This window comes from Oncorhynchus tshawytscha, linkage group LG33 (assembly GCF_018296145.1).
Source record: "Oncorhynchus tshawytscha isolate Ot180627B linkage group LG33, Otsh_v2.0, whole genome shotgun sequence".
Classification (NCBI taxonomy): Eukaryota; Metazoa; Chordata; class Actinopteri; order Salmoniformes; family Salmonidae; genus Oncorhynchus; species Oncorhynchus tshawytscha.
The window spans coordinates 47422991-47434935 of record NC_056461.1 but is presented as its reverse complement, the minus strand read 5'-3'; the positions used below and the strand labels follow the sequence as shown (position 1 = coordinate 47434935).

The window sequence follows — 11945 nt, the reverse complement described above, 5'->3', positions numbered from 1 at the left end:
CAGTCCCCCGTCTGCCCTCCAGTCCCCCCGTCTGCCCTCCAGTCCCCCGTCTGCCCTCCAGTCCCCCCGTCTGCCCTCCAGTCCCCCGTCTGCCCTCCAGTCCCCCGTCTGCCCTCCAGTCCCCAGTCTGTCCTCCAGTCCCCAGTCTGTCCTCCAGTCCCCAGTCTGTCCTCCAGTCCTCCGTCTGTCCTCCAGTCCTCCGTCTGTCCCGTCACCGTCAGAGCTGATCCAATTCCTGGCTCCTTGGAACTCATTGGCTACTGGACATAAAACATTATTACGTCTAAAAAACATATCTTTACTATTCAACTCTTAGCTCGAGTTACAACCGCTGTCAAAAGAGCTTCTATTAGCGGTGGTTGCCAACTGTTGGGTCGTAACCCAAAAGGTTTTGAATGGTGTCTGACTGAAAATATGTATTTATTTATTTTACATTTTTTGGGGGGGGGATTTGTTGTTGTTGTTGTTGTTGAGATACTCGTCTGAAATGAAACAACTAATACCAGGTAGAAGGTATGTAAAAGATTATCGTTACATTTAAATCATTTTAATTCTTTGAAAATTTAATTTTTCTTCAATCTCAGTATTTACCAATATAAAGCTATTAGCAGTGTGATTTAGCAGATGGGGTGAGTTTGTATATTATAATAATAATATAATATTCTTCGTCAAGATCGTGAGCAATATGGAATTAATGACAAAAGGGGGAATCTAAATATAATTGCGACATTTACTGTCAAAATAATATTTAAAAATTGTTTTCCAAATTGCATTTTGTCAACAACAACAAGAAAATCACAATGTGAATATTGGATCGAGACAGAAAACCTGGATCAATTTGGGTCCCGAGGATAAAACTATTGGGAAGCACTGATCTATAAGAAGGTTGTGGTGAGAGATACATACAAATATACAACCAAAACTGTCTCTGTGCATCCATAGCAACGGAACAGTGACTCTGTGTATCCATGGTATCATAGTTTCAATTAGGTCTCTCTACACAGAGGGCAGGTGGACTTGTTGCTAGGAGAAGGTCTCTCTACACAGAGGGCAGGTGGACTTGTTGCTAGGAGAAGGTCTCTCTACACAGAGGGCAGGTGGACTTGTTGCTAGGAGAAGGTCTCTCTACACAGAGGGCAGGTAGACTTGTTGCTAGAAGAAGGTCTCTCTACACAGAGGGCAGGTGGACTTGTTGCTAGGAGAAGGTCTATACAGATGGCAGGTAGACTTGTTGCTAGAAGAAGGTCTCTCTACACAGAGGGCAGGTGGACTTGTTGCTAGGAGAAGGTCTATACAGAGGGCAGGTGGACTTGTTGCTAGGAGAAGGTCTCTCTACACAGAGGGCAGGTAGACTTGTTGCTAGAAGAAGGTCTCTCTACACAGAGGGCAGGTGGACTTGTTGCTAGAAGAAGGTCTCTCTACACAGAGGGCAGGTGGACTTGTTGCTAGAGGTAAACCACTTGTACTGGAGAAGAGAAGAGAGAGAGTATGAGTAACGTGATAATGATCAGGGCTGTGGCGGTCACAAAATGTTGTCAGCTGGTGATTGTAAAGCAAATAACAGGTCAGTCTCATGGTAATTGACCGTTAATTAACAAACACATTTAGAAACTCCTGGGCTTCCACATATAGACAACAAGCCATGTTAAAAAGACTAATAAATCCATGTAATTTAGCCTACGCCTTCACAATAAATCCATTATTTATTTTAGACAGGTCTATAGAAACATGACATGAAGAAAATGTAGTCTATTTCAGAAGAACAGAACAGGATGCTCTGAGTTGTCCATGCCAAATGGCTGTTCATTTAACAGACAAGATTTGCTTACAATTCCGTGGAATTATTTTATATTATTTTATACTATCAAAAATACAATTGAACAAAGCTGAATAAAATGATGATGCCTCGAATTCCCTTTGTGGCCGTAATGCACCCTAAAAAAAAGGCCTTTTTGCTGCCCGGAGTGCTGAGTTGTTCCCTTCTCCCCAAGGGTCCTGCGCTGTTCCCTTCTCCCCAAGAGTCCTGCGCTGTTCCCTTCTCCCCAAGGGTCCTGCGCTGTTCCCTTCTCCCCAAGGGTCCTGCGCTGTTCCCTTCTCCCCAAGAGTCCTGCGCTGTTCCCTTCTCCCCAAGAGTCCTGCGTTGTCCGAAGCGCCTCTCACTCACACGGTTCTCCGTCACGTGATCAGGTCTTTCTCACAGGCAACAAGTGAGAACAGACGAATCGGGGGACGCAACTGTGCTTGTTCTTATCTAAATCTGAGGTACTTATTGAAGATATTGGAAGAACTGGCCACTTTTGGTCAGCCAACGAGAAGAGTAGGCCTAATGAACAACAAAAGCACTAGCCTATGTCAATAGTACCTATCCCCCCCAATAGTACAAATAGTACCTATCCCCCAATAGTACAAATAGTACCTATCCCCCCCAATAGTACAAATAGTACCTATCCCCCAATAGTACAAATAGTACCTATCCCCCAATAGTACAAATAGTACCTATCCCCCCCAATAGTACAAATAGTACCTATCCCCCCCAATAGTACAAATAGTACCTATCCCCCCCCAATAGTACAAATAGTACCTATCCCCCGCAATAGTACAAATAGTACCTATCCCCCACCCAATAGTACAAATAGTACCCCCCCCCCCAATAGTACAAATAGTACCTCCCCCCAATAGTACAAATAGTACCTATCCCCCCCCAATAGTACAAATAGTACCTAACCCCCCAATAGTACAAATAGTACCTATCCCCCCCCAATAGTACAAATAGTACCTATCCCCCCCCAATAGTACAAATAGTACCTATCCCCCCCCAATAGTACAAATAGTACCTATCCCCCCCCAATAGTACAAATAGTACCTATCCCCCCCCAATAGTACAAATAGTACCTATCCCCCCCAATAGCACAAATAGTACCTATCCCCCAATAGTACAAGTAGTACCTATCCCCCAATAGTACAAGTAGTACCTATCCCCAATAGTACAAATAGTACCTATCCCCCCAATAGTACAAATAGTACCTATCCCCCAATAGTACAAGTAGTACCTATCCCCCAATAGTACAAATAGTACCCCCCAATAGTACAAATAGTACCTATCCCCCCCAATAGTACAAATAGTACCTATCCCCCAATAGTACAAATAGTACCTATCCCCCAATAGTACAAATAGTACATACCCCCCCAATAGTACAAATAGTACCTACCCCCCCCAATAGTACAAATAGTACCTATCCCCCCAATAGTACAAATAGTCCCAATAGTACAAATAGTACCTATCCCCCCCAATAGTACAAATAGTACCTATCCCCCAATAGTAGAAATAGTACCTATCCCCCCCAATAGTACAAATAGTACCTATCCCCCAATAGTACAAATAGTACCTATCCCCCCATAGTACAAAGAGTACCTATCCCCCAATAGTACAAAGTACCTATCCCCCAATAGTACAAGTAGTACCTATCCCCCAATAGTACCCATCCCCCAATAGTACAAATAGTACCTATCCCCCAATAGTACAAATAGTACCTATCCCCCAATAGTACAAATAGTACCTATCCCCCAATAGTACCTATCCCCCCAATAGTACAAATAGTACCTATCCCCCCAATAGTACCTATCCCCCCCCAATAGTACCTATCCCCCAATAGTACCTATCCCCCCCAATAGTACAAATAGTACCTATCCCCCAATAGTACAAATAGTACCTATCCCCCCCCAATAGTACAAATAGTACCTATCCCCCCAATAGTACCTATCCCCCCAATAGTACAAATAGTACCTATCCCCCAATAGTACAAATAGTACCTATCCCCCCCAATAGTACAAATAGTACCTATCCCCCCAATAGTACAAATAGTACCTACCCCCCAATAGTACAAATAGTACCTATCCCCCAATAGTACAAATAGTACCTATCCCCCCCGCCCCAATAGTACAAATAGTACCTACCCCCCCCAATAGTACAAATAGTACCTACCCCCCCCAATAGTACAAATAGTACCTACCCCCCAATAGTACAAATAGTACCTATCCCCCCCAATAGCACAAATAGTACCTATCCCCCAATAGTACAAGTAGTACCTATCCCCCAATAGTACAAGTAGTACCTATCCCCCCCAATAGTACAAATAGTACCTATCCCCCAATAGTACAAATAGTACCTATCCCCCCAATAGTACAAATAGTACCTATCCCCCCCAATAGTACAAGTAGTACCTATCCCCCAATAGTACAAATAGTACCTATCCCCCAATAGTACAAATAGTACCTATCCCCCCCAATAGTACAAATAGTACCTATCCCCCCCCAATAGTACAAATAGTACCTATCCCCCCCCAATAGTACAAATAGTACATACCCCCCAATAGTACAAATAGTACCTACCCCCCAATAGTACAAATAGTACCTATCCCCCCAATAGTACAAATAGTACCCCCCAATAGTACAAATAGTACCTATCCCCCAATAGTACAAATAGTACCTATCCCCCCCATAGTAGAAATAGTACCTATCCCCCAATAGTACAAATAGTACCTATCCCCCCCAATAGTACAAATAGTACCTATCCCCCATTGTACAAAGAGTACCTATCCCCCCAATAGTACAAAGTACCTATCCCCCAATAGTACAAGTAGTACCTATCCCCCCAATAGTACCCATCCCCCAATAGTACAAATAGTACCTATCCCCCAATAGTACAAATAGTACCTATCCCCCAATAGTACAAATAGTACCTATCCCCCCCAATAGTACCTATCCCCCCCCAATAGTACAAATAGTACCTATCCCCCCCCCCAATAGTACCTATCCCCCCAATAGTACCTATCCCCCCAATAGTACAAATAGTACCTATCCCCCCCAATAGTACAAATAGTACCTATCCCCCCAATAGTACAAATAGTACCTATCCCCCCAATAGTACCTATCCCCCAATAGTACAAATAGTACCTATCCCCCAATAGTACAAATAGTACCTATCCCCCAATAGTACAAATAGTACCTATCCCCCAATAGTACAAATAGTACCTACCCCCCCCAATAGTACAAATAGTACCTATCCCCCCCAATAGTACAAATAGTACCTATCCCCCGCCCCAATAGTACAAATAGTACCTACCCCCCCCAATAGTACAAATAGTACCTACCCCCCCAATAGTACAAATAGTACCTACCCCCAATAGTACAAATAGTACCTATCCCCCCCAATAGTACAAATAGTACCTATCCCCCACCAATAGTACAAATAGTACCTATCCCCCAATAGTACAAATAGTACCTATCCCCCCCCAATAGTACAAATAGTACCTATCCCCCAATAGTACAAATAGTACCTATCCCCCAATAGTACAAATAGTACCTATCTCCCCCAATAGTACAAATAGTACCTATCCCCCCAATAGTACAAAGTACCTATCCCCCCAATAGTACAAATAGTACCTATCCCCCCAATAGTACCTATCCCCCCAATAGTACCTATCCCCCAATAGTACAAATAGTACCTATCCCCCATAGTACAAATAGTACCTATCCCCCAATAGTACAAATAGTACCTATCCCCCAATAGTACAAATAGTACCTATCCCCCAATAGTACAAATAGTACCTATCCCCCCAATAGTACAAATAGTACCTATCCCCCCCAATAGTACCTATCCCCCCCAATAGTACAAATAGTACCTATCCCCCCCAATAGTACAAATAGTACCTATCCCCCCAATAGTACAAATAGTACCTATCCCCCCCAGCACAAGCACAAATAGTACCTATCCCCCCAATAGCACAAATAGTACCTATCCCCCATAGTACAAATAGTACCTATCCCCCCATAGTACAAATAGTACCTATCCCCCATAGTACAAATAGTACCTATCCCCCATAGTACAAATAGTACCTATCCCCCAATAGTACAAATAGTACCTATCCCCCAATAGTACAAATAGTACCTATCCCCCCCCAATAGTACAAATAGTACCTATGCCCCCCCCAATAGCACAAATAGTACCTATGCCCCCCCAATAGCACAAATAGTACCTATCCCCCCAATAGTACAAATAGTACCTATCCCCCAATAGTACAAATAGTACCTATCCCCCAATAGTACAAATAGTACCTATCCCCCCCAATAGTACAAATAGTACCTATCCCCCAATAGTACAAATAGTACCTACCCCCAATAGCACAAATAGTACCTACCCCAATAGCACAAATAGTACCTATCCGCCCCCAATAGTACAAATAGTACCTATCCGCCCCCAATAGTACAAATAGTACCTATCCCCCCCAATAGTACCTATCCCCCCCAATAGCACAAATAGTACCTATCCCCCCAATAGTACAAATAGTACCTACCCCCCAATAGCACAAATAGTACCTATCCCCCCAATAGCACAAATAGTACCTATCCCCCAATAGCACAAATAGTACCTATCCCCCATAGTACAAATAGTACCTATCCCCCCATAGTACAAATAGTACCTATCCCCCATAGTACAAATAGTACCTATCCCCCAATAGTACAAATAGTACCTATCCCCCCAATAGTACAAATAGTACCTATCCCCCCAATAGTACAAATAGTACCTATCCCCCCAATAGTACAAATAGTACCTATCCCCCCCCAATAGCACAAATAGTACCTATCCCCCAATAGCACAAATAGTACCTATCCCCCCATAGTACAAATAGTACCTATCCCCCATAGTACAAATAGTACCTATCCCCCAATAGTACAAATAGTACATATCCCCGCCCAATAGTACAAATAGTACCTATCCCCCCCCAATAGTACAAATAGTACCTATCCCCCAATAGTACAAATAGTACCTATCCCCCCCAATAGTACAAATAGTACCTATGCCCCCCCCAATAGCACAAATAGTACCTATCCCCCAATAGCACAAATAGTACCTATCCCCCATAGTACAAATAGTACCTATCCCCCCCATAGTACAAATAGTACCTATCCCCCAATAGTACAAATAGTACATATCCCCGCCCAATAGTACAAATAGTACATATCCCCCCCAATAGTACAAATAGTACCTATCCCCCAATAGTACAAATAGTACCTATCCCCCCCCAATAGTACAAATAGTACCTATCCCCCCAATAGTACAAATAGTACCTATCCCCCCCAATAGTACAAATAGTACCTATCCCCCCCAATAGTACAAATAGTACCTATCCCCCCCAATAGTACAAATAGTACCTCTCCCCCAATAGCACAAATAGTACATATCCCCCAATAGCACAAATAGTACCTATCCCCCCATAGTACAAATAGTACCTATCCCCCAATAGTACAAATAGTACCTATGCCCCCCAATAGTACAAATAGTACCTATCCCCCCAATAGCACAAATAGTACCTATCCCCCAATAGTACAAATAGTACCTATCCCCCCCAATAGTACAAATAGTACCTATCCCCCCAATAGTACAAATAGTACCTATCCCCCCCAATAGTACAAATAGTACCTATCCCCCCCCCCAATAGTACAAATAGTACCTATCCCCCCAATAGTACAAATAGTACCTATCCCCCCAATAGTACAAATAGTACCTATCCCCCAATAGTACAAATAGTACCTATCCCCCAATAGTACAAATAGTACCTATCCACCCCCAATAGTACAAATAGTACCTATCCCCCCCAATAGTACAAATAGTACCTATCCCCCCTATAGTACAAATAGTACCTATCCCCCCCAATAGTACAAATAGTACCTCCCCCCCAATAGCACAAATAGTACATACCCCCAATAGCACAAATAGTACCTATCCCCCATAGTACAAATAGTACCTATCCCCCAATAGTACAAATAGTACCTATGCCCCCCCCCCCCAATAGTACAAATAGTACCTATCCCCCAATAGCACAAATAGTACCTATCCCCCCCAATAGTACAAATAGTACCTATCCCCCAATAGTACAAATAGTACCTATCCCCCAATAGTACAAATAGTACCTATCCCCCCAATAGTACAAATAGTACCTATCCCCCAATAGTACAAATAGTACCTATCCCCCAATAGTACAAATAGTACCTATCCCCCAATAGCACAAATAGTACCTATCCCCCCCCAATAGTACAAATAGTACCTATCCCCCAATAGTACAAATAGTACCTATCCCCCAATAGCACAAATAGTACCTATCCCCCAATAGTACAAATAGTACCTATCCCCCCCAATAGTACAAATAGTACCTATCCCCCCCCAATAGTACAAATAGTACCTATGCCCCCCCCAATAGCACAAAAGTCAACCTATTCCATACGAGAAATAAATATTCCAAACATCGTCTGGGACAGTTGTGGGATGCGATCGATCCCAAATGAATACAACCACTAGCATGAAAAACTAAACTGTTTTACCCAATGAGGCGAATACAACAGATCAGAACACTTAGCTTAAAATGATAAACTGTCAGGATATTTCCCCACATTATAAGCGTAGCAATGCGAACACGGCAGTAGGATATAAGCGCGAATGTTCAATTAGCGTAAAACACCATTATCAAAAGTGACCGCAAATAAGATATTACATGTGATGCTTTATTATATTTTATTATAAAAGGTGCATTTGAATGGTGAGAATTATCTTCTCCAAATGTTGAAACTCACACGTTGCTTATATATGTATATATATGCCAGTTAGACTCTACACCCCTTGTAAAGCGGATTCATGTGCTCCATTTTAAGGTTATTTGGCCACGTCAGTTGTGATACAAACCTAATTAAAACATATTGCCCTATACTGCCCTACAGAGCGAAAAGGCAGAAACGGCTGCTCATTTGCTACATTAAATACATGCATAATCATGTGGACAAGTATCCTGCCTCGTATTGTGTTTAGGAGACAATGGGGGTCATGTTAGCCAGTAACTGGATAAAGTTACTGTGAAACCAAAGGTAAATTAAAAGCACTTTTTCTCAGTTCCACTCTGAGCAGTTACTGCCTTTTTGCTTGATAGGACAGAATGGGCGAGGCTACATGAGGTGTGACTATGATGCGAACAAGTTACCAAAAAAAAAAAGGCTTTGTTTCTTATTCTGGGCATCCTTCACAAGTGATAATATATAATTCACAAGTGATAGGCTAATATTGTTACCCATCAGACTATTCTTTATTTAATCTTGTCTTTACATATACTAAATAATATATGTGTGACATTTGTTTTGATTTAGAATGGACCATTATCACACCTGTCTTGAAACAGGGTCAGCGGGATAAATACGTGTCATCTATGCACTTAAATAGCAAACGGAGAATGCTTTTTTTGGTGGTTTATTTTCATGCCAGCCAGGTACTCCTGTTGTAAAGAGAAGCAATGTGCTTAATACTAGGAAAGTTGAGAAATAAATATAGTAAGCCTAGCCCATAGAAAGCTGATGGGATCCTCTTCTTTTTAGTAGAGGCCATCACTCTGTTTGAGGAACACGAGCTCATGGGGTCTCATGTATTGTTAGATTTTTTTCAAATACATTTGTATTGATGTCAGAGTGATTAGAGGGACAATAGAGTGCTGAGTACCAGGCAGTTAGCAGGGTCGGTAGGCTACTAATGACCATCAGCAGCATCACAACTCGGAGAAGCCTAATTACCGTGACTAAACGGTCATGTGGAATTTGACTGCCTTCATGACTCGTGACCGCCGGTGTGGCATTAGTACGGTCCCCACAACAGCCCAAACTGTAAAGTTGTGTGTGTGTATGTGTCATAACCTATATGCCTTGGTGTTCTCTTGTATTGCAGTTTGCGTGTGTGTGTGTGTGTGTGTTGTCCTGTGTGAATATCAGTCTCTCACCAGACAGGCAGAGTGGAACTTTTTCTTGCAGGTGCGGCAGGCCTTCTTGGGCAGAGAGTAGTTGGATCCATGGATAACAGAGAAACAGATCATACAATCCTCTACTCCCTCGAACCTCTTATCCACGTTGGTCTTCCACAGAGCCAGGCCCTCCATTATACTGCCGTTCTATCATCAACAAAAAGAGAGACGGGGAACATGATACTTACATAGCGCAGCACTTAACAAAGCACAAGTGTGTGGTGACCCCTCAATGGAAAGGGGAGACTCTACGACCTCTACAAGTGTGAGGTGACCCCTCAATGGAAAGGGGAGACTCCAACCCCTACAAGTGTGAGGTGACCCCTCAATGGAAAGGGGGGACCCCTCAATGGAAAATGGAAAGGGGAGACTCTACGACCCCTACAAGTGTGTGGTGACCCCTCAATGGAAAGGGGAGACTCTACGACCCCTACAAGTGTGAGGGGACCCCTCAATGGAAAGGGGAGACTCTACGACCCCTACAAGTGTCATAGGACTTGTCTGAAGGTAACCTGGACCGTTTTTTTTTAAACAAATGGAAGATCGTTTTGTGCCTACAACAAAAAAGGGTTACAAATTTGTAAAAATAAATATATATTATATATACACAGTACCTGGTCAAAAGTTTGGACACACCTACTCATTCCAGGGTTTTTCTTTATTTTTTACTATTTTCTACATTGTAGAATAATAGTGAAGACATCACAACTATGAAGTAACACATATGGAATCATGTAGTAACCAAAAAAAAGGTTAAAAAAAACAAAATATATTTTAGATTCTTCAAAGTAGCTTTGTCTTGACAGATTTGCACACGCCCACACGCTTCTCTCAACCAGCTTCAAGAGGTAGTCAGTCATATATTAATGCCCATGATTTTGGAATGAGATGTTCGACGAGCAGGTGTCAACATACTTTTTGGTCATGTAGTGTGTGTATATATATATATATATATCACACACACAACAAAACATATAAAGAGTTGGTCTCATGTTTCATGAGCTGGGATAAAAATAAAAACATCCCAGAAATGTTCCATACGCACAAAAAGCATATTTCTCAAAAAATGTTGTTTACCTCCCTGTTAGTGAACATTTCTCCTTTGCCAAGATAATAGATACATCCACCTGACAGGTGAGGCATATCTGGTGCACCTTGTGCTGGGGACAATAAAAGGCCACTCTAAAATGTGCAGTTTTGTCACACAACACAATGCCACAGATGTCTCAAGTTTTGAGGGTGTATATATACACACACACACACACACGCGTGCACACAGGAGGGTGCTTATAGTTGTCCTGTTTCACACAAGAGCACGCGTGGGCAGTGTAAAAATGCCCATGTGTTTTTTTCACATCCAAACTCCCCTAGAAGGGGTCATGACCAGGGACCACACATTATTGATGGCGACCTGGTGTGTGTGTGTGTTACCTGGTGTGTGTGTGTGTTACCTGGTGTGTGTGTGTTACCTGGTGTGTGTGTGTGTGTGTTACCTGGTGTGTGTGTGTGTTACCTGGTGTGTGTGTGTTTGTGTTACCTGGTGTGTGTGTTACCTGGTGTGTGTGTGTGTGTGTTACCTGGTGTGTGTGTGTGTGTGTGTTACCTGGTGTGTGTGTGTTTGTGTTACCTGGTGTGTGTGTGTTTGTGTTACCTGGTGTGTGTGTGTTTGTGTTACCTGGTGTGTGTGTGTTGTGTTACCTGGTGTGTGTGTGTTTGTGTTACCTGGTGTGTGTGTGTGTGTGTTACCTGGTGTGTGTGTGTATTTGTGTTACCTGGTGTGTGTGTGTGTGTTACCTGGTGTGTGTGTGTTTGTGTTACCTGTGTGTGTGTGTGTGTGTGTGTTACCTGTTTGTGTTACCTGTGTGTGTGTGTGTGTGTGTTACCTGGTGTGTGTGTTACCTGGTGTGTGTGTGTATTTGTGTTACCTGGTGTGTGTGTGTGTGTTACCTGGTGTGTGTGTGTTTGTGTTACCTGTGTGTGTGTGTGTGTGTGTGTGTGTTACCTGGTGTGTGTGTGTTTGTGTTACCTGGTGTGTGTGTGTGTGTGTGTTACCTGGTGTGTGTGTGTGTGTTACCTGGTGTGTGTGTGTTTGTGTTACCTGGTGTGTGTGTG

At 42.8% G+C, this 11945-nt stretch overlaps 1 protein-coding gene across 3 annotated transcripts in view; it reads right to left on the bottom strand.

The window, feature by feature from the left end:
* Nucleotides 1-712: 712 nt before the first annotated feature.
* ltn1 (listerin E3 ubiquitin protein ligase 1) overlaps nucleotides 713-11945 on the bottom strand; it is a 68924-nt gene continuing 57691 nt past the window's right edge. For all 3 annotated transcript variants that reach the window (XM_042311083.1, XM_042311084.1, XM_042311085.1), the window contains exons 33-34: nucleotides 9813-9980; nucleotides 713-1465 (exon numbers count right to left, since the gene is read on the bottom strand). In XM_042311083.1, the coding sequence (XP_042167017.1) occupies nucleotides 1403-1465; nucleotides 9813-9980 (231 nt within the window). In that variant the 3' untranslated portion in view covers nucleotides 713-1402. The remainder of the gene's footprint in view (nucleotides 1466-9812; nucleotides 9981-11945) is intronic.